The 26493-nt window shown below is 47.8% G+C and overlaps 1 protein-coding gene across 1 annotated transcript; it reads left to right on the forward strand.

Moving 5' to 3' along the window:
- The first annotated feature begins 17400 nt into the window (after positions 1–17400).
- On the forward strand, positions 17401–25764 carry RPL38 (ribosomal protein L38). The gene is made up of 5 exons (XM_069750731.1): positions 17401–17525; positions 17678–17702; positions 19293–19353; positions 23342–23464; positions 25664–25764. Exons 2-5 carry the CDS (start codon positions 17700–17702, stop codon positions 25687–25689), a joined length of 213 nt encoding a protein of 70 aa, XP_069606832.1. The 5' UTR covers positions 17401–17525; positions 17678–17699; the 3' UTR covers positions 25690–25764.
- The last annotated feature ends 729 nt before the right edge of the window (positions 25765–26493 follow it).

The raw sequence follows: 26493 nt of genomic DNA on the forward strand, positions 1-26493 counted from the left end.
GTGCCATATACGGTGCTCTGCACCGTTCACTGTGCCCCATAGCTGTGCTGTGCCATATACGGTGCTCTGCACCGTTCACTGTGCCCCATAGATGCTCCACATAAATTTGTGCCGCCGCTGCCGCAATAAAGAAAAAAAACCACATACTCACCTCCCTTGATTGCAGCTCCCGGCGTCTCGTTCCGGCGCCTCCATCTTCCCGGCGTCTCTGCTCTGACTGATCAGGCAGAGGGCGCCGCGCACACTATATGCGTCATCGCGCCCTCTGCCTGAACAGTCAGAGAGCAGAGACGCCGGGAAGATGGAGGCGCCGGCCGGGAAGATGGATCGGCGCCCGGCGGCTGGAACGAGGACAGGTGAATATAACATACTCACCTAGTCCTTGCGATCCTCGCGCTGTCCCCTCCTGTCTTCGGTGCCGCAGCTTCTTTCTCTATCAGCGGTCACCGGCACCGCTGATTAGAGAAATGAATAAGCGGCTCCGCCCCTATGGGAGGTGGAGCCGCTTATTCATTTCTGTAATGAGCGGTCCCACGTGACCGCTGAAGAGAGGAAGAAACTGCAGCGCCGAAGCCCGTGGGACGGCAGGGACAGCGCGAGGATCGCTGGGACTAGGTAAGTATACCTCAGCGCCCTCACCCCCTCACCCGCCGACCCCACCGCTACCGTGACTCGAGTATAAGCCGAGGGGGGCACTTTCAGCCCAAAAATTTGGGCTGAAAATCTCGGCTTATACTCGAGTATATACGGTATGTTTTAGCAAGCAATTTTTTATTTTCACAAGGGTAACAAAATAAATTAGACCCCAATAGCTGTTGCCCAGTTTGTCCTGAGTACACTGATACCCCATATGTGGGGGTAAACCACTGTTTGGGCACACGTGATAGGTTATATCACAGTGATCAAAATATACCTGGAACGAATCTGCCGGCCGGCAGATTCGGCGGGCGCACTGCGCATGCGCCCGCCATTTTGGAAGATGGCGGCGCCCAGGGAGAAGACGGACGGACACCGGGAGGCCCGGTAAGTATAAGGGAGGGGGAGATCGGGGCACGGTGGGGGGGACGGAGCACGGGGGTGGCATAGGAGCACAGGGGGAACGGACAGGAGGACGGGGGAGCGGAGCACAGGACGGAGGGGAGCGGAGCACAGATCGGTGGACTGGGGGGGCGATCGGTGGGGTGGGGGGCACACCAGTGTTCCCAGCCATGGCCGATGATATTGCAGCATCGGCCATGGCTGGATTGTAATATTTCACCAGTTTTTTAGGTGAAATATTACAAATCGCTCTGATTGGCAGTTTCACTTTCAACAGCCAATCAGAGCGATCGTAGCCACGGGGAAGGGGGGGGGGGTGAAGCCACCTCCCCTGGGCTAAAGTACCACTCCCCCTGTGTTACAGAACCCCCCAGCACCAAGAATGTTATGCAGTATATGTATGTATAATAGTTTCCATGTGAAATGCATCAGTCCACAGGCTGCGCCCCTGGACAAGATATTCTCTTTCTGACCTCCCCCCACCTTTGTAATTCCCACAGTAAATATTGGCAGGCTCCGGCCCCCTGCGGCTATTGTAATGTAGGTCTGGCCTGCTGTGTTCCTATTGGCCTGCCCTGTGTATCTGTGTTATACATTCTGTGTGCTGTAAATAAAGGGTGTTCTTTTAGACTGGAAATACGTGGGGTAGCAGTCAGCTTTTATATGCTTGTTGTGAATTCTGTTGTCGAACTCCCTCCTGTGGTCGTGAATGGTACTTCGGCGAGTTCTGTCCATGGACTCCCTCTGGTGGCTGTGAGTGGAGCTGCTGCTTCTGAGGTTCCTTACACAGGTGATGTGGTTTATCCTTTGGTTGGCTGCTCTATTTAACTCCACTCAGACAGGGGCGGATTATCAGAGGGTCAATATGGGCGGTAGCCCAGGGCCCAGTGGTCTGGGGGGGCCCTGGGCTACCGCACAGATTGACCCTCCGCTAATCGTCTGGATGCCCGCTGGCATTTATGTGCCCCCGCCGTACCCGGTGGGCAGAGAGAAGGGGCCCGCATTGGGCCCCTTCTCATCTGCTCACCGGGCCCTTTCCAGCGCTGCGGCGGTTTTCTATTGACGTGCGGGCGCGTGCCCGCACGTCAATAGTTAACAACAACAGCCGCCAGCCAATTGGAGGCTGGCAGCTGATGTCGGCCGCAGCGCACACGTCGCCGGCGTCTGACGTCATTGTCAGTCGCCGGCGAGTGTGTGCTGCTGAAGGGAGCTCACCGCCTGGAGCGCGGACAGGTGAGGAGACTGTTTGTTTTTGTTTTTTTGTTTTTTTATCAGTTAACGGTGGACACACTGGGGGGCAATGCTGGAGGACACACTGGGGCAATTGTTATGTTTGCTAATGACAGGTGTTATGAAGGCAATCCAGAAACACAGTGTGCTTAGCAATCAGAGCGCACACAGTGATCTGACAAATACCCAAAAATACAAGAACGAGCTCTGAGACGTGGAAACTCTGTAGACTGCACACCTGATCCTATCCTAAACACAACTAAAAGCGGCTGTGGATTGCGCCTAACAACTACCTAGGCAACTCGGCACAGCCTAAGAAACTAGCTAGCCTGAAGATAGAAAAATAGGCCTGACTTGCCCCAGAGAAATTCCCCAAAGGAAAAGGCAGCCCCCCACATATAATGACTGTGAGTAAGATGAAAAGACAAAACGTAGGGATGAAATAGATTCAGCAAAGTGGGGCCCGATATTCTAGGACAGAGCGAGGACAGTAAAGCGAACTTTGCAGTCTACAAAAAACCCTAAAGCAAAACCACGCAAAGGGGGCAAAAAAAAAACCCACCGTGCCGAACTAACGGCACGGCGGTACACCCTTTGCGTCTCAGAGCTTCCAGCAAAACAAAAGACAAGCTGGACAGAAAAAAAGCAACAAAAAACCAAAAAGCACTTAGCTATACAGAGCAGCAGGTCACAGGAACAATCAGGAGAAGCTCAGATCCAACACTGAAACATTGACAAGGAGCAAGGATAGCAGCATCAGGCGGAGTTAAGTAATGAAGCAGTTAACGAGCTCACCAGAACACCTGAGGGAGGAAGCTCAGAAGCTGCAGTACCACTTGTGACCACAGGAGTGAATTCAGCCACAGAATTCACAACAGTACCCCCCCTTGAGGAGGGGTCACCGAACCCTCACCAGAGCCCCCAGGCCGACCAGGATGAGCCGCATGAAAGGCACGAACAAGATCGGAAGCATGAACATCAGAGGCAAAAACCCAGGAATTATCTTCCTGAGCATAACCCTTCCATTTAACCAGATACTGGAGTTTCCGTCTAGAAACACGAGAATCCAAAATCTTCTCCACAATATACTCCAATTCCCCCTCCACCAAAACCGGGGCAGGAGGCTCAACAGATGGAAACATAGGTGCCACGTATCTCCGCAACAACGACCTATGGAATACATTATGTATGGAAAAGGAGTCTGGGAGGGTCAAACGAAAAGACACAGGATTGAGAACCTCAGAAATCCTATACGGACCAATAAAACGAGGTTTAAATTTAGGAGAGGAAACCTTCATAGGAATATGACGAGAAGATAACCAAACCAGATCCCCAACACGAAGTCGGGGACCCACACGGCGTCTGCGATTAGCGAAAAGTTGAGCTTTCTCCTGGGACAAGATCAAATTGTCCACTACCTGAGTCCAGATCTGCAGCAAACCTATCCACCACAGAATCCACACCAGGACAGTCCGAAGACTCAACCTGTCCTGAAGAGAAACGAGGATGGAACCCAGAATTGCAAAAAAATGGAGAAACCAAGGTAGCCGAGCTGGCCCGATTATTAAGGGCGAACTCAGCCAACGGCAAAAAGGACACCCAATCATCCTGGTCTGCAGAAACAAAACATCTCAGATATGTTTCCAAGGTCTGATTGGTTCGTTCGGTCTGGCCATTAGTCTGAGGATGGAAAGCCGAGGAAAAGGATAGGTCAATGCCCATCCTACCACAAAAGGCTCGCCAAAACCTTGAAACAAACTGGGAACCTCTGTCAGAAACAATATTCTCAGGAATGCCATGCAACCGAACCACATGCTGAAAGAACAAAGGTACCAAATCAGAGGAGGAAGGCAATTTAGCCAAGGGCACCAGATGGACCATTTTAGAAAAGCAATCACAGACCACCCAAATGACTGACATCTTTTGAGAAACGGGAAGGTCAGAAATGAAATCCATCGAAATATGTGTCCATGGCCTCTTTGGGACCGGCAAGGGCAAAAGCAACCCACTGGCACGAGAACAGCAGGGCTTAGCCCTAGCACAAATCCCACAGGACTGCACAAAAGTACGTACATCCCGTGACAGAGATGGCCACCAGAAGGATCTAGCCACTAACTCTCTGGTACCAAAGATTCCAGGATGACCAGCCAACACCGAACAATGAAGTTCAGAGATAAGTTTATTAGTCCACCTATCAGGGACGAACAGTTTCTCTGCTGGACAACGATCAGGTTTATTCGCCTGAAATTTTTGCAGCACCCGCCGCAAATCAGGGGAGATGGCAGACACAATGACTCCTTCCTTGAGGATACCCGCTGGCTCAGATAAACCCGGAGAGTCGGGCACAAAACTCCTAGACAGAGCATCCGCCTTCACATTTTTAGAGCCCGGAAGGTACGAAATCACAAAGTCGAAGCGGGCAAAAAATAACGACCAACGGGCCTGTCTAGGATTCAAGCGCTTGGCAGACTCGAGATAAGTCAAGTTCTTATGATCAGTCAATACCACCACGCGATGCTTAGCTCCTTCAAGCCAATGACGCCACTCCTCGAATGCCCACTTCATGGCCAGCAACTCTCGATTGCCCACATCATAATTACGCTCAGCGGGCGAAAACTTCCTGGAAAAGAAAGCACATGGTTTCATCACTGAGCAATCAGAACCTCTCTGTGACAAAACCGCCCCTGCTCCAATCTCAGAAGCATCAACCTCGACCTGGAACGGAAGAGAAACATCTGGCTGACACAACACAGGGGCAGAACAAAAACGACGCTTCAACTCCTGAAAAGCTTCCACAGCAGCAGAAGACCAATTAACCAAATCAGCACCCTTCTTGGTCAAATCGGTCAATGGTTTGGCAATGCTAGAAAAATTACAGATGAAGCGACGATAAAAATTAGCAAAGCCCAGGAACTTTTGCAGACTTTTCAGAGATGTCGGCTGAATCCAATCCTGGATGGCTTGGACCTTAACTGGATCCATCTCGATAGTAGAAGGGGTAAAGATGAACCCCAAAAATGAAACTTTCTGCACACCGAAGAGACACTTTGATCCCTTCACAAACAAAGAGTTAGCACGCAGGACCTGAAAAACCATTCTGACCTGCTTCACATGAGACTCCCAATCATCTGAGAAGATCAAAATGTCATCCAAGTAAACAATCAGGAATTTATCCAGATACTCACGGAAGATGTCATGCATAAAAGACTGAAACACAGATGGAGCATTGGCAAGTCCGAACGGCATCACTAGATACTCAAAATGACCCTCGGGCGTATTGAATGCAGTTTTCCATTCATCTCCTTGCCTGATTCTCACCAGATTATACGCACCACGAAGATCTATCTTAGTGAACCAACTAGCCCCCTTAATCCGAGCAAACAAGTCAGATAACAATGGCAAGGGATACTGAAATTTAACAGTGATCTTATTAAGAAGGCGGTAATCAATACACGGTCTCAGCGAATCATCCTTCTTGGCTACAAAGAAGAACCCTGCTCCCAGTGGTGATGACGATGGGCGAATATGTCCCTTCTCCAGGGATTCCTTCACATAACTGCGCATAGCGGCGTGTTCGGGCACGGATAAATTAAATAATCGACCTTTAGGGAATTTACTACCAGGAATCAAATTGATAGCACAATCACAATCCCTATGCGGAGGTAGAGCATCGGACTTGGGCTCTTCAAATACATCCTGATAATCAGACAAGAACTCTGGGACCTCAGAAGGGGTGGATGACGAAATCGACAAAAATGGAACATCACCATGTACCCCCTGACAACCCCAGCTGGATACCGACATGGAATTCCAATCCAATACTGGATTATCGGTTTGTAGCCATGGCAACCCCAACACGACCACATCATGCAGATTATGCAACACCAGAAAGCGAATAACTTCCTGATGTGCAGGAGCCATGCACATGGTCAGCTGGGCCCAGTATTGAGGTTTATTCTTGGCCAAAGGTGTAGCATCAATTCCTCTCAATGGAATAGGACACCGCAAAGGCTCCAAGAAAAACCCACAACGTTTAGCATAATCCAAATCCATCAGATTCAGGGCAGCGCCCGAATCCACAAACGCCATGACAGAAAACGACGACAAAGAGCATATCAAGGTAATGGACAGAAGGAATTTGGACTGTACAGTACCAATGATGGCAGACCTAGCGGACCGCTTAGTGCGCTTAGGACAATCAGAAATAGCATGAGTGGAATCACCACAGTAGAAACACAGACCATTCAGACGTCTGTATTCCTGCCGTTCAACTCTAGTCATAGTCCTATCGCACTGCATAGGCTCAGGTTTAACCTCAGGCAGTACCGCCAAATGGTGCACAGATTTACGCTCGCGCAAGCGTCGACCGATCTGAATGGCCAAAGACAAAGACTCATTCAAACCAGCAGGCATAGGAAATCCCACCATGACATCCTTAAGAGCCTCAGAGAGACCCTTTCTGAACAAAGCTGCCAGCGCAGATTCATTCCACTGAGTGAGTACTGACCATTTCCTAAATTTCTGACAATATACTTCTATATCATCCTGACCCTGGCACAAAGCCAGCAAATTTTTCTCAGCCTGATCCACTGAATTAGGCTCATCGTACAGCAATCCGAGCGCCAGGAAAAACGCATCGACACTACTCAATGCAGGGTCTCCTGGCGCAAGAGAAAATGCCCAGTCTTGAGGGTCGCCGCGCAAAAAAGAAATAATAATCAAAACCTGTTGAATAGGATTACCAGAAGAATGAGGTTTCAAGGCCAGAAATAGCTTACAATTATTTTTGAAACTTAGAAACTTAGTTCTATCTCCAAAAAACAAATCAGGAATAGGAATTCTTGGTTCTAACATAGATTTCTGATCAATAGTATCTTGAATTTTTTGTACATTTATAACGAGATTATCCATTGAAGAGCACAGACCCTGAATATCCATGTCCACACCTGTGTCCAGAATCACCCAAATGTCTAGGGGAAAAAAAAAAAAAGTGAACACAGAGCAGAAAAAAAAAAAAAAAAAAAAAAATGATGTCAGAACATTTTCTTTCCCTCTATTGAGAATCATTAGTTTGGGCTCCTTGTACTGTTATGTTTGCTAATGACAGGTGTTATGAAGGCAATCCAGAAACACAGTGTGCTTAGCGATCAGAGCGCACACAGTGATCTGACAAATACCCAAAAATACAAGAACGAGCTCTGAGACGTGGAAACTCTGTAGACTGCACACCTGATCCTATCCTAAACACAACTAAAAGCGGCTGTGGATTGCGCCTAACAACTACCTAGGCAACTCGGCACAGCCTAAGAAACTAGCTAGCCTGAAGATAGAAAAATAGGCCTGACTTGCCCCAGAGAAATTCCCCAAAGGAAAAGGCAGCCCCCCACATATAATGACTGTGAGTAAGATGAAAAGACAAAACGTAGGGATGAAATAGATTCAGCAAAGTGGGGCCCGATATTCTAGGACAGAGCGAGGACAGTAAAGCGAACTTTGCAGTCTACAAAAAACCCTAAAGCAAAACCACGCAAAGGGGGCAAAAAAAAAACCCACCGTGCCGAACTAACGGCACGGCGGTACACCCTTTGCGTCTCAGAGCTTCCAGCAAAACAAAAGACAAGCTGGACAGAAAAAAAGCAACAAAAAACCAAAAAGCACTTAGCTATACAGAGCAGCAGGTCACAGGAACAATCAGGAGAAGCTCAGATCCAACACTGAAACATTGACAAGGAGCAAGGATAGCAGCATCAGGCGGAGTTAAGTAATGAAGCAGTTAACGAGCTCACCAGAACACCTGAGGGAGGAAGCTCAGAAGCTGCAGTACCACTTGTGACCACAGGAGTGAATTCAGCCACAGAATTCACAACAGGCAATGCTGGAGACACTGGGGCAGATTGCTGGAGGACACACTGGTCTGGGGGCAATGCTGGAGACACTGGGGCAGATTGCTAGAGACAGTGGGGCAGATTGTTGGAGACAGTGGGGCAATGCTGGAGACAGTGGGGCAGATTGCTGGACGACACACTGGGGGCAATGCTGGAGACACTGGGGCAGATTGCTGGAGACACTGGGGCAGATTGCTGGAGACACTGGGGCAGATTGTTGGAGACAGTGGGGCAATGCTGGAGACAGTGGGGCAATGCTGGAGACAGTGGGGCAGATTGCTGGAGGAGACAGTGGGGCAGATTGCTGGAGACACTGGGGCAGATTGCTGGAGACAGTGGGGCAATGCTGGAGACAGTGGGGCAATGCTGGAGACAGTGGGGCAGATTGCTGGAGGACACACCGGGGCCAATGCTGGAGACACTAGGGCAGATTGCTAGAGACAGTGGGGCAGATTGCTGGAGACAGTGGGGCAATGCTGGAGACAGTGGGGCAGATTGCTGGAGGACACACTGGGGGCAATGCTGGAGACAGTGGGGCAATGCTGGAGACAGTGGGGCAATGCTGGAGACAGTGGGGCAATGCTGGAGGACACACTGGGGCAATGCTGGAGACAGTGGGGCAGATTGCTGGAGACAGTGGGGCAGATTGCTGGAGACAGTGGGGCAATGCTGGAGACAGTGGGGCAATGCTGGAGACAGTGGGGCAATGCTGGAGGACACACTGGGGCAATGCTGGAGACACTGGGGCAGATTGCTGGAGGACACACTGGGGCAATGCTGGAGACACTGGGGCAGATTGTTGGAGACAGTGGGACAATGCTGGAGACAGTGGGGGCAATGCTGGAGACAGTGGGGGCAATGCTGGAGACAGTGGGGCAATGCTGGAGACAGTGGGGCAATGCTGGAGACAGTGGGGCAGATTGCTGGAGGACACACTGGGGGCAATGCTGGAGACACTGGGGCAGACTGCTGGAGACAGTGGGGCAGATTGCTGGAGACAGTGGGGCAGATTGCTGGAGACAGTGGGGCAATGCTGGAGACAGTGGGGCAGATTGCTGGAGACAGTGGGGCAGATTGCTAGAGACAGTGGGGCAGATTGCTGGAGACAGTGGGGCAGATTGCTGGAGACAGTGGGGCAGTGCTGGAGACAGTGGGGCAGATTGCTGGAGACAGTGGGGCAGATTGCTGGAGACAGTGGGGCAGATTGCTGGAGACAGTGGGGCAGTGCTGGAGACAGTGGGGCAATGCTGGAGACAGTGGGGCAGATTGCTGGAGGACACACTGGGGGCAATGCTGGAGACAGTGGGTCAGATTGCTGGAGACAGTGGGGCAGATTGCTGGAGACAGTGGGACAATGCTGGAGACACTGGGGCAGATTGCTGGACACACTGGGGGTAATATGCTGGACACACTGGGGCAGATTGCTGGACACACTGTGTGGGGGCAATATGCTGGACATACTGGGGCAGATTGCTGGACACACTGGGGGTAATATGCTGGACACACTGGGGGTAATATGCTGGACACACTGGGGGTAATATGCTGGACACACTGGGGGTAATATGCTGGACACACTGGGGGTAATATGCTGGACACACTGGGGGCAGGACTGGAGGCATGGGCAGAATGGAGACACAGGGTAGAATGAAAGACATGGGGCAGGATTGGATCATGGGGCAGGATGGATACGATGGAGACAGATGGGGCAGGATGGGGAGATCATATGGTGTAGAATGGATACTCATGAGTGCAGGATGGGAGAACATATGGCTGGAGCCAGGAATGAGACACACGGGGCCAGGATGGGGAATATTATTACCATAGGGGCTAATTAAGGGATATTATTACTGCAGTGATGTATTTATTTTATTTTTTGAGTATACTGTTTTAAATGGGGGGGGGGCGGTCCTGTTACTGTGCAGAGTGACACTATATCGCCTTTTTTTCTTCATGTGGTGTAATTTAGAAGTTGTGAAAAATTAAGTAATGTGTTCTGCAAGCGGAGCTCGAGGTAACTGTGTTATTTCCTGCAGAAACGAGTCCTGGCTGGAAGAAATGATGGCGGTCCGTGCTGGATGAAAGATGAAGGACTTCACCTAGAGACGTCACTGGTGAGTCAGTGTTACCTATACACTGACACTATACACTGTATACTATATACAGAGGTCCTGTGTACAATGTCACCAGTGATCACTGTATTACCTCTACACAGACACTGCATACTAAGTACAGATCTCCTGTGAATACTGGCACTTATGTTGATAGTATTGTGGTTTTTTTTTTATTTTATTACTGATCAGTATTGTAGTATTCAGTCACTATATGGTGGTAATATGTGGTCTGGAAATGGTGTTGTGGTATTTGTCCCTTGTATGTGCTATTTGGTCACCAAGTGGTAATATGTGGTCTTGACATGGTGCGGTGGTATTTGTTCCTTGTATGTGCTATTTGGTCACCAAGTGGTAATGTGTGGTCTTGACATGGTACGGTGGTATTTGTTCCTTGTATGTGATATTATTCGATCACTGTGGTTGTAATTTGTGGTCTGGTCATGGTGCGGTGGTATTTGTTCCTTGTATGTGATATTATTCGATCACTGTGGTTGTAATTTGTAGTCTGGTCATGGTGCGGTGGTATTTGTTCCTTGTATGTGATATTATTGGTCAAGATATACCTAAATTGTATTGCAGATTTTAACAAATATTTAATAGGTTACAGTAGAGTAGGGCCCGGCCCTTTTTCTGGAATAATCTGGTTCGGGTATATCATGACCCTCGTCACATGACCCTCGTCACATGACCCCCGTCACATGACCCCCGTCACATGACCGGGGGGACCCACAGTGTGTGAACAGTCTGGGGCCCTGGCTACCCTTAATCCACCCCTGCACTCAGATCGTTACTCCATGCCAGCTGTCAATGTTCCTGCATTGGTTCAGTTCGCTCTTGGATCTTTCTGGTGACCTGTCTTCTCCAGCAGAAGCTAAGTTCCTGCTTGTTATTATTTGTTCATAGTTTCCTTGTCCAGCTGCATATTATGATTTTGCCTTGCTAGCTGGAAGCTCTGGGATGCAGAGTGGCATCTCCGCACCGTTAGTCGGTGCGGAGGTCTTTCTGCACACTCTGCGTGGTCTTTTGTAGTTTTTTGTGCTGACCGCAAAGATACCTTTCCTATCCTCTGTCTGTCTAGTAAGTCTGGCCTCCCCTTGCTGAAACCTGTTTCATTTCTGCGTTTGTGACTTTCATCTTTACTCACAGTCAATATATGTGGGGGGATGCCTTTTCCTTTGGGGAATTTCTCTGAGGCAAGGTAGGCTTTATTTTCTATCTCTAGGGCTAGCTAGCTCTTAGGCTGTGAAGAGGCGTCTAGGGAGAGTCAGGAACGCTCCACGGCTATTTCTAGTTGTGTGATAGGATTAGGGGTTGCGGTCGGCAGAGCTCCCACATCCCAGAGCTTGTCCACTCCTTCTGAGGTCCCTGATTTTTTGTCGGATGTATTTGAAGAGCCCAAATCCGGTGTCCTACCTCCTCATAGGGATTGCGATTGTGCTATTAATTTGATTCCTGGTAGTAAGTTTCCTAAAGGCCAACTGTTTAATTTATCTGTGCCAGAGCACGCCGCTATGCGGAGTTATGTAAAGGAATCCTTGGAGAAGGGTCATATTCGCCCGTCGTCGTCACCATTGGGAGCAGGGTTCTTTTTTGTGGCCAAAAAGGATGGCTCTTTGAGACCTTGTATTGATTACCGCCTTCTTAATAAGATCACAGTCAAATTTCAGTATCCTTTGCCGCTGCTGTCTGATTTGTTTGCTCGGATTAAGGGGGCTAGTTGGTTCACCAAGATAGATCTTCGAGGGGCGTATAATCTTGTGCGAATTAAACAGGGCGATGAATGGAAAACAGCATTTAATACGCCCGAGGGCCATTTTGAGTACCTGGTTATGCCATTCGGGCTTTCTAATGCTCCATCTGTGTTTCAGTCCTTTATGCATGACATCTTCCGAGAGTACCTGGATAGATTCATGATTGTATATTTGGATGACATTTTGGTCTTTTCGGATGATTGGGAGTCTCATGTGAAGCAGGTCAGAATGGTGTTCCAGGTCCTTCGTGCGAATTCCTTGTTTGGAAGGGGTCAAAGTGTCTCTTTGGAGTTCAGAAGGTTTCATTTTTGGGTTTCATTTTTTCCCCTTCTACTATCGAGATGGACCCTGTTAAAGTTCAGGCCATTTATGATTGGACTCAGCCTACATCTGTGAAGAGCCTGCAGAAGTTCCTGGGCTTTGCTAATTTTTACCGTCGCTTCATCGCTAATTTTTCTAGTATTGCTAAACCGTTGACTGATTTGACCAAGAAAGGTGCTGATGTGGTCAATTGGTCCTCTGCGGCTGTAGAGGCTTTTCAGGAGTTGAAGCGTCGTTTTTCTTCTGCCCCTGTGTTGTGCCAGCCAGATGTTTCGCTCCCGTTTCAGGTCGAGGTTGATGCTTCTGAGATTGGAGCAGGGGCTGTTTTGTCGCAAAGAAGTTCTGATGGCTCGGTGATGAAACCACGTGCCTTCTTTTCTAGAAAATTCTCGCCTGCTGAGCGCAATTATGATGTTGGCAATCGAGGAGTGGCGACATTGGCTTGAAGGAGCTAAACATCGCGTGGTGGTCTTGACGGATCACAAGAATTTGACTTATCTCGAGTCTGCCAAACGGTTGAATCCTAGACAGGCTCGATGGTCGCTCTTTTTCTCCCGTTTTGATTTTGTGGTTTCATACCTTCCGGGATCTAAAAAATGTGAAGGATGATGCCCTGTCAAGGAGTTTTGTGCCTGACTCTCCGGGTGTTCTGGAGTCGGCGGGTATTCTTAAAGAGGGGGTAATTTTGTCTGCCATCTCCCCTGATTTGCGGTGCGTGCTGCAGAAGTTTCAGGCTGATAGACCTGACCGTTGTCCAACGGAGAAACTGTTTGTCCCTGATAGATGGACTAGTAGAGTTATCTCTGAGGTTCATTGTTCGGTGTTGGCTGGTCATCCTGGAATCTTTGGTACCAGAGATTTGGTGGCTAGATCCTATTGGTGGCCTTCTTTGTCAGGGGATGTGCGTTCTTTTGTGCAGTCCTGTGGGACTTGTGCTCGGGCTAAGCCCTGCTGTTCTCGTGCCAGTGGGTTGCTTTTGCCCTTGCCGGTCCCAAAGAGGCCCTGGACGCATATTTCCATGGATTTTATTTCTGATCTCCCTGTTTCTCAAAGGATGTCGGTCATTTGGGTGGTTTGTGATCGCTTCTCTAAGATGGTCCATTTGGTACCCTTGTCTAAATTGCCTTCCTCCTCTGATTTGGTGCCATTGTTTTTCCAGCATGTGGTTCGTTTGCATGGCATTCTGGAGAACATCGTCTCAGACAGAGGTTCCCAGTTTGTTTCGAGGTTTTGGCGGTCCTTTTGTGCTAAGATGGGCATTGATTTGTCTTTTTCTTCGGCTTTCCATCCTCAGACTAATGGCCAAACCGAACGAACTAATCAGACTTTGGAAACATATCTGAGATGCTTTGTTTCTGCTGATCAGGATGATTGGGTGTCCTTCTTGCCTTTGGCTGAGTTCGCCCTTAATAATCGGGCCAGCTCGACTACTTTGTTTTCCCCTTTTTTCTGTAATTCTGGTTTCCATCCTCGTTTCTCTTCAGGGCAGGTTGAGCCTTCGGACTGTCCTGGTGTGGATACTGTGGTGGACAGGTTGCAGCAGATTTGGACTCATGTGGTGGACAATTTGACAACGTTTTGCTAACCGCCGGCGCTGTGTTGGTCCCCGACTGTTATGTTTGCTAATGACAGGTGTTATGAAGGCAATCCAGAAACACAGTGTGCTTAGCGATCAGAGCGCACACAGTGATCTGACAAATACCCAAAAATACAAGAACGAGCTCTGAGACGTGGAAACTCTGTAGACTGCACACCTGATCCTATCCTAAACACAACTAAAAGCGGCTGTGGATTGCGCCTAACAACTACCTAGGCAACTCGGCACAGCCTAAGAAACTAGCTAGCCTGAAGATAGAAAAATAGGCCTGACTTGCCCCAGAGAAATTCCCCAAAGGAAAAGGCAGCCCCCCACATATAATGACTGTGAGTAAGATGAAAAGACAAAACGTAGGGATGAAATAGATTCAGCAAAGTGGGGCCCGATATTCTAGGACAGAGCGAGGACAGTAAAGCGAACTTTGCAGTCTACAAAAAACCCTAAAGCAAAACCACGCAAAGGGGGCAAAAAAAAACCACCGTGCCGAACTAACGGCACGGCGGTACACCCTTTGCGTCTCAGAGCTTCCAGCAAAACAAAAGACAAGCTGGACAGAAAAAAAGCAACAAAAAAGCAAAAAGCACTTAGCTATACAGAGCAGCAGGTCACAGGAACAATCAGGAGAAGCTCAGATCCAACACTGAAACATTGACAAGGAGCAAGGATAGCAGCATCAGGCGGAGTTAAGTAATGAAGCAGTTAACGAGCTCACCAGAACACCTGAGGGAGGAAGCTCAGAAGCTGCAGTACCACTTGTGACCACAGGAGTGAATTCAGCCACAGAATTCACAACACCCGACTTCGTGTTGGGGATTTGGTTTGGTTGTCATCTCGTCATGTTCCTATGAAGGTTTCCTCTCCTAAGTTTAAGCCTCATTTCATTGGACCATATAAGATTTCTGAAGTTCTTAATCCTGTGTCATTTCGTTTGGACCTTCCAGCTTCTTTTGCCATCCATAATGTGTTCCATAGGTCGTTGTTGCGGAGATACGTGGCGCCTATGGTTCCCTCCGTTGATCCTCCTGCCCCGGTGTTGGTTGAGGGGGAGTTGGAGTATGTGGTGGAGAAGATTTTGGATTCTCGTGTTTCGAGACGGAAACTCTAGTACCTGGTCAAGTGGAAGGGTTATGGTCAGGAAGATAATTCCTGGGTTTTTGCCTCTGATGTTCATGCTGCCGATCTAGTTCGTGCCTTTCATTTGGCTCATCCTGATCGGCCTGGGGGCTCTGGTGAGGGTTCGGTGACCCCTCCTCAAGGGGGGGGGGGTACTGTTGTGAATTCTGTTGTCAAACTCCCTCCTGTGGTCGTGAATGGTACTTCGGCGAGTTCTATCCATGGACTCCCTCTGGTGGCTGTGAGTGGAGCTGCTGCTTCTGAGGTTCCTTACACAGGTGACGTGGTTTATCCTTTGGTTGGCTGCTCTATTTAACTCCACTCAGATCGTTACTCCATGCCAGCTGTCAATGTTCCTGCATTGGTTCAGTTCGCTATTGGATCTTTCTGGTCACCTGTCTACTCTAGCAGAAGCTAAGTTCCTGCTTGTTATTATTTGTTCATTGTTTCCTTGTCCAGCTGCATATTATGATTTTGCTTTGCTAGCTGGAAGCTCTGGGATGCAGAGTGGCATCTCCGCACCGTTAGTCGGTGCGGAGATCTTTTTGCACACTCTGCGTGGTCTTTTGTAGCTTTTTTGTGCTGACCGCAAAGATACCTTTCCTATCCTCTGTCTGTTTAGTAAGTCTGGCCTCCCTTTGCTGAAACCTGTTTCATTTCTGCGTTTGTGACTTTCATCTTTACTCACAGTCAATATATGTGGGGGGATGCCTTTTCCTTTGGGGAATTTCTCTGAGGCAGGGTAGGCTTTATTTTCTATCTCTAGGGCTAGCTAGCTCTTAGGCTGTGAAGAGGCATCTAGGGAGAGTCAGGAACGCTCCACGGCTATTTCTAGTTGTGTGATAGGATTAGGGGTTGCGGTCGGCAGAGCTCCCACATCCCAGAGCTTGTCCTGTGTGAGTTTAACTATCAGGTCATGCCGGGTGCTCCTAACCACCAGGTCCATAACATATGCTCTCATGTAATCAAGAAATCCCTGCCAGCGTCCTTCATTCAGAAGCTACATTAAAAGCAGAGTGGACCTCCTGAAACACGGGGTGGTACTGAAAGAGGTACCCCAGCTTGGTAGACCCCGTTACACTGTCCCTGCAGATCGGGTGAATTTGGAGTAAACCCTTTCACCCGATCTGCAGGGACGCGATCTTTCCATGACGCCACATAGGCGTCATGGGTCGGATTGGCACCGACTTTCATGACGCCTACATGGCGCCTTGGTCCGGAAGGGGTTAAGATCACCTGACCCGATGCTCCAGTCAAACTCTTAGGCTATGTGCTCACGCTGCGGATTCGCAGCAGTTTTCAGTACCATGTAAACGTATGGAAAACAAAATCCGCAGTGCACATGCTGCAGAAAAAAACGCGCGGAAACACTGCGTTGTTTATTCCTCCACATGTCAATTTCTCTGCTCCTCAATAGGAATCCGCAGGTGTAAAACCGCAGGTGGAAACCGCACAAAAACCGGGGAAAAACCGCGGTAATGCCGCAGTAAATACGCAGTGCATTTTACCTGTGGATTTACCAAAATCTGCACAACATTCCGCAAAGTGTGCACATATCCTTACTCTCTGAAGCTCTCCCTCTTCCGGTTGGTTCCACACAGTCTCGTTTGGACAGTAAATGGCGATCTTCTTGCACAAAAGCCGCACAGCGCTGGAGATTCTGGTCTCTTTTGTCATACCTTCTTACAGCAATACTAATTTAAAAGACAAAAAAAAAAATAAAAAGGTTTTAAAAAGAAAAAAACTTTAAGCACCCGAAATAAAGATATGAAAAAGATAAAGAAATAAGTGTATTTGGTGTTGTTACATTCATAAAAGTCCAAGCTATCAAAATGTATAATTATTTAACCCCATAAAACGAATACCATAATGAAAAAAATTAACACCAGGATTGCCATTTTTTGAGTGGTCCCAGCTTCTCCCAAATAATGTTAAAACAAGCAAAATCGAAATGTCTCATGTACCTCAAAATGGCATTAATAAAGCCGTCAGCTAGCCCCGCAGAAAAAGGGCCCTAGGAAAATGGATACACCAACCAATATTATTTTTAATGCAAAAAAATGAAAAAATCACCCCTTCCTTAAGGGGTTAATAGCTACAAGTGGTCCATCAACAAAACAAACCCCCAGTATCTACAGAAAATAAAAAGTGACAGCTTTTGGGAAGCAGCTGTAACAAATAATACAAAATTGCAGCGTCCTTAGGTGGTTATGTGTAAAAGCAGATTTCTTTCTTTAGTCATTAATAATAATAAAAATACCAATAGTAGTGGTAATAACAATAACCATCATATTACTTCTCTAACAACTTTATTGACAAATGCGCTCATTACAGACCACGTGACGCAGGTCGCACATTCACTTCCGGGTACACTCGCGTTTCCTCCAGTAGTTTGAGCCTCTCCGGCTGCCGTTTTGTGTTTAAGTCCCGGAATCCGGAAGTGACGCTCCTTTCCTTTCTGGTTCCCGGAGACATCACGGTGAGTGGCGGCCGCGGAGGATCCGTCTCCATCCGCCGTGTCTGGTGGTGGTAGGCTGAGGGTGGTGGCGCCAGAGGTTGTCCCCGCGGTCTCGGGCGGGTGGGCTGGAGGTTATGTGATGTGTTCAGTTCTGACTTCTGTGTCTCCCCCAGGTCCCTGGATTGCAGCTGCAGCATGGTGAGTGCTCCCACCCATCCCAGCAGTGTGGAGGGCAGGAGAACGTGGTGATGATGGGAGTGGTAGTATTTGGCTGTGTATAGCTGATTTCTGCTGGTTGTGAGCATGCTGGGGGTAGTAGTGAGCTTGGGGAAGGTGATTATTTCATGTCTTTTCCTATCATCTAGGCTTCTTGCTCGATGTGCATGCTGGGGGATGTAGTACATAGGGAAATTGTCACTTCCATAGGCCGTAATGTCGAAGTTCCAGCATACATTGGGTAGTAGTGATATGCAGTATGGTATGATGGGATCTGTAGTCCCTTTCTGAGCAAGCAGTATGTGATCAAGTAAGGCCATTGGCATAAGATCTAAGGTGGACTACAAGTCTCAGAGGACTATAATGGTAGCTAAAGGGGTTACTGGTTTTGGAAATCCTTTGACCTCCAGCTGCAAAGCTTTACTCGCCCTCCCTGGGCCCAGTGCTGAACCCCCAACGCTGCCCATGGCGTCTGTTATTGTTTGTAGCACTTATATCAGCCAATCATTAAAGGGAACCTGTCAGCAGTTTTGGTCGATATAAGATGCGGCCATCACCTTTCAGGGCTTGTATACAGCATTCTATAATTCTGTAGATAAGCCCCTGATCCGACGTGAAACATAAGAAAAACTTATAAAAGTTTAATTATACTCACCTGGGGGGCGGTCCAGTCCGATGGGTGTCGCAGGTCCACCCTCCTGTTGCTTCATCGCTCCCCGGCATCGGCGCTCCGGCGTGGGCGTAATTCTCTGCCCTGTTGAGGGCAGAGCAAAGTACTGCAGTGCCTAGGTGCTGGGAAAGGTCAGAGGCCCTGCGCACTGCAGTACTTTACCCTCAACAGGGCAGACAAGTACGCCTGCGCAGGAGCGCCGATGTCGGAGAGCGATGAAGCAACAGGAGGGCGGCATCGCGAGAAGATGGGAGGCCCCGGACCTGCGACACCCATCGGACCGGACCGCCCCCCAGGTAAGTATAATATAACTTATTTTTCTTATGTTTCAGGTCGAATCAGGGGCTTATCTACAGAATTATAGAATGCTGTATATCAGCCCTGAAAGGCAGTGGCCATATCTTATATCGGCCAAAACTGCTGACAGGTTCGTTTTAAGTGCAGTGGTCTTCTTGAGCTGATGGCTTGACACTGAGATCACTGGCTGCTGCACTGTCAATACTAAACACAATGAGCAGCGTCATGTGCCATGCTGTACCTGGGGAGGATGGGCAAAGCAATGTTTGTAAACTTTTTTTGACCTGTTGGGCTTTGTAGTAGTTTGTAAGGGTGGATATATTAATGCTTTCACTACAAGTGACAGCATGTAAGCATAGTGGGAGTACGTAAATGACTTTGCCAGTTTGCACCACAGCTCCCAGCATAACCTTTTTCTTGGCTGGTAGTGCTTGGGATGATGGGACTTGTACCATGGCAGGTTGGTGGGTCTGTGACCATTCCAAAGATCTGGTGTATAATGTGGCTCTGGTTATACTGCCAGATTATTATTTGTATTACTATTCGCGCCATTAATTCCATGGCGCTTTACATTTGAGTATATCTGACTTGTCTTTATGTTTCAGCCTCGCAAAATTGAAGAGATCAAAGATTTCCTGCTGACAGCCAGGAGAAAGGATGCCAAGTGTAAGTGATGGCGGGATGCGCTCGCTGCTGGGGGATTAGGCATAGTCCTGAATGTAGAGGTCTGTCAACTGATTGCTGAAACCGCTAACTTTAAAGGAAATATCTGCCTTGGATAAAGGTACCTTCACACTGAGCAACCTTTGAACGATAACCATAGCGATCCGTGACGTTGCAGCGTCCTGGCTAGCAATATCGTTGTGTTTGACACGCAGCAGCGATCAGGATCCTGCTGTGACATCGCTGGTCGGAGCTAGAAGGCCAGAACTTTATTTCGTCGCTGGATCCCCCGCTGTCATCACTGGATCAGCGTGTGTGACACCGATCCAGCGATGTGTTCACTTGTAACCAGGGTAAACATCGGGTTACTAAGCGCAGGGCCGCGCTTAGTAACCCGATGTTTACCCTGGTTACCATTGTAAAAGTAAAAAAAAACACTACATACTCACATTCCGGTGTCTGTCACGTCCCCCGCCGTCACCTTCCCGCACTAACTGTGTCAGCGCCGGCCGTAAAGCAGAGCACAGCGATGACGTCACCGCTGTGCTCTGCTTTACGGCCGGCCGGCGCTGACACAGTGCAGGGAAGCTGACGCCGGGGGACGTGACAGACACCGGAATGTGAGTATGTAGTGTGTTTTTTTTTTTTTTTTGTTTTTTTTTTACATTTACAATGGTAACCAGGGTAAACATCGGGTTACTAAGCGCGGCCCTGCACTTAGTAACCCGATGTTTACCCTGGTTACCCAGGGACTTCGGCATCGTTGGTCGCTGGAGAGCTGTCTGTGTGACAGCTCTCCAGCGACCACACAACGACTTACCAACGATCACGGCCAGGTCGTATTGCTGGTCGTGATCGATGGTAAATCTTTCAGTGTAATGGTACCTTAACCATTCTTGAGACTGGGTCTTTGAAGAAGGGGTTGTCTAGCGTTGAGAAACCAAAAATCTCTTGGCCTGGATCTTTAAAGAATAAGATAAGGAGGCATGCTTGCCTCACGTCGCCCTCCTGGATTCATTGCAGGTCCCTCCAATAGTAAGCATCCTCTCTGGAAGCTGGGCCTGTGATTGGCTGCAGCGATCAGGTCAGTAGAAAAGTGCATCGTTAAATGTTTGTCAGATGACACTCTTCTAGTCACCTGACCAGTACTAGTCACAGTCACTGGTGTTCAGCAGTCCTGTGATATTTGTATGATGCAGACACCACCAGAGCTGCCTGGTCTCCATGGGGGTTGATGGGAGGAGAGTATGCCCCTACTTTGCTATTGATCCATGCCTAGGAGGAAAAATATCTCAATGTTGGACTACCTCTTTAATTGGGTGTGTAAACTAGTTGTCCTAAATGAGCAACCCATTGTTAAAGGGATGGTAAATCGCTAAGATAAGCAATCACATAGGTTTGAATTTGGGGTCGCAGTGCTGTATTTGGATGGACATTCTGTGGGTCTCTGAGCACCCCTCTGCTAAGGAAAAACCTGAAGCAGACCCTAATCCTCAGGATTGGAGGGAGTTTTCAGAAGGTTGGACCCCAGCCATCCTCAAAGAGTTTTTTTTTTTTTTTTGCCAGCACTGTAGAATTCAGATTCCTAATTGCCTGTAATATGCACTCTGTTTGGATTAATCTCTGCTGACCGGTTTGAGCAGTCATTACATGACCGCAAGTATGCCATTGGCGCACTTGCAGTGACGTCCCAACTAGCTTCTTTAAAGGGAACCAGTCATCAGGATTTTGCACAGTAACCTACACACAGTGTCAGATCGGCGCCGTTATACTGAATAAAATAATACTTTGGTTGATGAAATCCGTCTTGTTGCTGTTTCTTAATCTTTATTTTCAGTTTTGTGTTCATGAGATTCTCGTGCTCTAAGGTGGGAATGGTGTATCTAGTGCTCTGATTATATATTCATAATGCAGACTGCTGACAGGTCGCTGACCCCTCAGTGACCCGCCCCCTAGTTTACATAATGAATACCAGCGCAAACTGAAAAAAAAAAAAACTGCTTCTGCAGGCAGGTGCTGGCCGTGTTGCCTGTGCTGCAGCATAATCACATGTCTACTTTGCACTTTTTCCCTTTTGCAAATTTAGTTGAGCGCGGTAAAAAAAAAGTCAATTTGAAAATGGCGCCTGCCGCTCCTTCGTAATAGCAGCTATCGGTTTGTATAGAGATCTGATAGCTGCTGTTGCGCAGGCGGCTCCATCTTGCTGGAGGAGAAAAAAAATGTCCTCCACCAAGATGGCGCCGCCTGTGCAGTAGCAGCTCTAGGAGATTGCCATCAGTATGTTAGGTATTATGTAAACTAGCAGGCGGGTCACTGAGGGGTCAGCGACCTGTCAGCAGTCTGCATTATGAATATATAATCAGAGCCCCACATACAGTAGCCCCACCTTAGGGCACGAGCATTTCATTAACTACAAACTGAAAATGAAGATAAAAAACAGCCACAAGATGGATTTCATCACCAGGTATCATTTCAGTCAGTATAACGACGCCGACCTGACACTGTCTGTAGGTTACTGTGCACAATCCTGCTGACAGGTTCCCTTTAATAATGTCCATTGACTTCTGGGTATCAAATACCGGGCACACTCAGGGATTTTTGGTGCAAAAATCAAAATTTAATACATACAGTAGCCTCTAGTTACAAACATTTCGGTCGTGATAGACCTTCATCAGTGTACTAGGGTTAAAGGGAACCTGTCACCCCCAAAATCGATGGTGAGGTAAGCTCACCGTCATCAGGGGCTTATCTACAGCATTCTGTAATGCTGTAGTTAAGCACGATGTAACCTGAAAGAGGAGAAAAAGAGGTTAGATTATACTCACCCAGGTGCGGTCCGGTCAAATGGGTGTCTCAGGTCTGCTGCAGCGCCTACCATCTTCATTCCATGACGTCCTCTTCTGGTCTTCACGCCGCGGCTCCGGCGTACTTTGTCTGCCCTGTTGAAGGCAGAGCAAAGTACTGCAGTGTGCAGGCACCGGGCCTTTCTGACCTTTCCCGGCGCCTGCGCACTGCAGTACTTTGCTCTGCCCTCAACAGGGCAGACAAAGTACGCCGGAGCCGCGGCGTGAAGACCAGAAGAGGACGTCATGGAATGAAGATGGTAGGCGCTGTTCCGGACCTGAGATGCCCATTTGACCAGACCGCCCCTGGGTGAGTATAATCTAACCTCTTTTTCTCCTCTTTCAGGTTACATCGGCGGCTTATCTACAGCATTACAGAATGCTGTAGATAAGCCCCTGATGACGGTGAGCTTACCTCACCATCGATTTTGGGGGTGACCGGTTCCCTTTAATTTTTAGATGGTATTGTGAGTAGATAAACAGTAGCAAAAGATCTGCTAAAGAGTGTAGCCCAGAGCGTAGGTGGTCAGTGACCTGCAATCAGGTATACTGTGACCCAAACTAGGTCTGTGTGGAGTATCATATGTCGCAGTATCCACTGCAAGACAGGGATATGATATGACCTAGTTTGGGTCACAGTATACCTGATTGCAGGTCACTGACCACCTACGCTCTGGGCTACACTCTTTAGCAGATCTTTGGCTACTGTTTATCTACTCACACTAGCATGTAAAAATTAACCCTAGTACACTGATGAAGGTCTATCACGACTGAAACGTTTGTAACTAGAGGCTACTGTATGTATTAAATTTAGATTTTTGCACCAAAAATCCCTGAGTGTGCCCGGTATTTGATACTTGGCTATAAGGTTTGGGAACCTACTGTGTGGCACCTCCAAGTTTGGCTGTGCTAACATTTATTCCTATACATTGACTGCTGGGGAAATAGCACTAACATTGGGTGAACAGTGCTAGTCTGCACAGATGAGCTGTTCATAAAGGCTCGTCCAGTAGCGGAAGGACCCACAGGTGGCAGTGTACCAAAGTATTGCCTGCAAGGCATGGGTCTGATGCCTCCAGCTAAAGTGCCACTATGACAACACTTCCTGTATGAATGTATAGATACTTACTCTGGTGTCTTCTGTACAGCTGTCAAGATCAAGAAGAACAAGGACAATGTGAAGTTCAAGGTTCGCTGCAGCAAATACCTGTACACACTGGTCATCACAGACAAAGAGAAGGCCGAGAAGCTCAAACAGTCCCTGCCTCCTGGTGAGTGGGCACGGATGCCCTGTACGTGGGGCAGGCATAACTATGACCAGTTTGTGCTTTTTGCAACCATATTTAATTTTTTGTGCAATTATACCCCAGGAAATGCTTATGTTCTGTTACAATAGACATCTCCCTTTTACATATCTTAAGATTACTTTATAGGGGTCTTACTCATTTCTTGCTGCCCATTTTCAAAGCTTTCAGGGTCACGCTTTGTGGTACATTTTGGTGTTCCAGTATATTGGTCGCAGACCCCTTTTAAAGGGAGCTTGTCTATATGGTATTAACTCAAGTTGATGCAGATTGATTTGCAGCACCCGGTCCGTTAGCCATATTGGGGTATGTCCACGTTCAGGATTGCATCAGGATTTGGTCAGGATTTTATGCAGGTAAAATCCTGACCAAATCTTCACCTGAGGTCACTGGCAGGTCACCTGCGTTGTCCTTGCGTTGTTTCTGCAATGTAAGGACATGCTGCGTTCTTAAAAGACGTGCCGCATGTCCGTTTCCGCGGGTCTGCCGCATTAGTCTTTTAATGCATAGTGGAGATGGGATTTCATGAAATCCCCTCCACTATGCAGTAACATCTGGACGCTGCGTTTTTGATGCTGCGGCTCAACGCAGCGTCAAGAACGCAGCGTTTCCTGAACGTGGAAACATACCCTAAATGATCGGTTGGGAGCTCTGAGACCACCTCCTACATGACTGCATCCTCTGCTCCTGTTTTTCATTTGCTGGGGCGACGTTGCAAATTTGACATCACTCTTCTAGAGAAGAGATGCGGATGCAGTCTTGTAGTAGGTGGTCCTAGGGGCTCCCGTCTAAAGGGGCCAGAAACACTGTTATTTCCCCTTATAATGTATCGCTCACCAGTGCTGCACCAGCCTTAGTTTCCAATCATTCTGTTTAGTTAAGCCGACTGTGCCACAATTAGTCCAAAAACGAAGGCCCGACACACATATTTAAAGGGAACCTGTCATGTAAAATTACGCTGTTAGTCTGGAGGTTAATAACATTCGGACCCGCTGCAACAGCCATAGAGCCTCACTGCTAAGAGGAAATAAACTTTATTCCCCCTGCGGTGTTGGGCATCTAACCATAGGGATAGCGCCAGCTCGGTTTGTTACCGCTGTGTACATAGAGCATGCGGCCACTGCGCGGACCGATAGCCAGATGTCAATGCTATTAACCTGCAAATTAACCCCATATCTGCAGGTTAATAGCGTCCTATTATATGACGGGTTCTCTTTACCTTGACTAGTCAGATGGATGCTAATCCTGAAACAGTCGAGCCAAATCTGTATCTGGTCCGCAGTGGCATGACTCGATTTTCAGAAAGTCCCTAGTCACTTTTTGTTTCCTCTTCAAATTTCAAACACCCTGATGTGAATCAAAAAACCACGGTAGTGGCGGATTCGGCTCTGACATTTCTGGATAAGTGTTCACCTCTCACAGTAACGCAAACATGACGTCCTTTTTAATTAAACTTTGTGTAACAGTCGTCCTAAGAGGATGAATGGAGGCTGCTGCCGCTCTGGAGGTGCATTATAGGGGTCAATCCTGACTGAGTTTCCCTCTTACCCTTTGGTTCTGAGCATCTGTAATATCTGCATAGGAAGCTTTGTAGTGACATTGTTTTTATTCACTTATATAGCGCCATTAATTTCCACAGCGCTTGCATCTCTCCATGTATAGTCATACGGTGGCAAATGTGACCCATTAAAAAAAAAAAAATTTTTTTTTTAATTTCCTTTTATTGGATGGCAGTTGGAGGCCAAAAAGACCCTCCCTCTGGCAAAAAGATGAATGTAATTATGTTTCTAGTCCAATCCATGTAGCAGAATAAAATGGGCCTTAGTCTGTCTCTCCCAGCCACCGGTTAGCAATGGAGGGCAGTGTCCTATCCATGAGCGTAGTATCGGTGTCCCGTTGTGGTCTCCGTGCATCTTCAGGTATTCGTTATGCAAGGAAGTGACCTGGCTCCGCTACATCAGTTGTGGTGTCGGTGGGTCTCTTAATAATAAAAATAATAATAAATACTATTATTTATATATCACCATTAATTCCATGGGGTTACACATATCGTTTACAGTAAACATTTACAATGACAGACTGGTACAGAGGGCAGAGGACCCTTATACATCACTTTCTCTAGTTCTGCTCCATCTTATGTCTTTCCTTCTCTTTATTCTCTTGCAGGTCTGTCCGTGAAAGAACTGAAGTAAATTCGCTCTCTGGCCTCTTGTACAATAAAAATGTAAAAAAAAAAAAAAAAATTTAAACAATCTTCTGTCCTCTGATTATGTGTGAGGGGCGCTCTGTTGGTGTTGTCACTGGATTTAAAGGGATGGTACAGGTGATTCTTTAGTGTAATGAGCTTCAGGGATGAGAAGATGCCCACAGAAAACTGGTTTAAATTAGCAATGAGAACCATCGGAGTTCAGCTCTTCTTAGGTTGCTGTGCTATACAATACCGCTCTTTAAAGTTTTGCTAATGGCCATAATTCACAATCAATGGGGTATGGATGTGAGTATATGAGATAACCATGGTGAAGTCCATCTCGGCCGGCCACTGCGATCTTATTGAAGCTCTTATGACCTTATTATGATGAAAGGGTTGTATTGAAGAGGTATTCTAGTTTTCAGCCGTGGAGTGTGGTGACCACTCGGCATGAGCTGCGTTTAGGATCTGAATGCCATAAGTGTCTCTGTAATTATGTACCAGTAATCTAATACAGCTGACTCCCGGCGTTAATAAAAAAGCATCTCGTCTGTCATGTGAAAGCAGTTGCAGGGTAGGAAGCGTCTTACTGGTCAAGCCTGTAAACCGGCATCGTGCAAGGGCACTTTCCCAGAAAATGCAACCAGGGGAGAGTAATTTTGCACATCATCAGCTCTCTAATCAGAATGGGAGCCTTCCTATAAAAACCTGTATGGCTACAGGACTGCCCGCTCTGCAAGAGGAATGGCTAAATGTGATGTGAGCAAAGACGGCACAGGAAAACTTAAGTCAGCATTAAGTTGGAAGT

This window comes from Ranitomeya imitator, chromosome 2, assembly GCF_032444005.1.
Source record: "Ranitomeya imitator isolate aRanImi1 chromosome 2, aRanImi1.pri, whole genome shotgun sequence".
Lineage (NCBI taxonomy): Eukaryota > Metazoa > Chordata > Amphibia > Anura > Dendrobatidae > Ranitomeya > Ranitomeya imitator.

Bases quoted from the DNA above. Each gene is read 5' to 3' on its own strand.
- RPL38 (XM_069750731.1), top strand. The intron at 19,354-23,341 runs GTAAGTGATGGC...TCTTCTGTACAG, and splicing joins CAGGAGAAAGGATGCCAAGT to CTGTCAAGATCAAGAAGAAC. The intron at 23,465-25,663 runs GTGAGTGGGCAC...ATTCTCTTGCAG, and splicing joins CAAACAGTCCCTGCCTCCTG to GTCTGTCCGTGAAAGAACTG.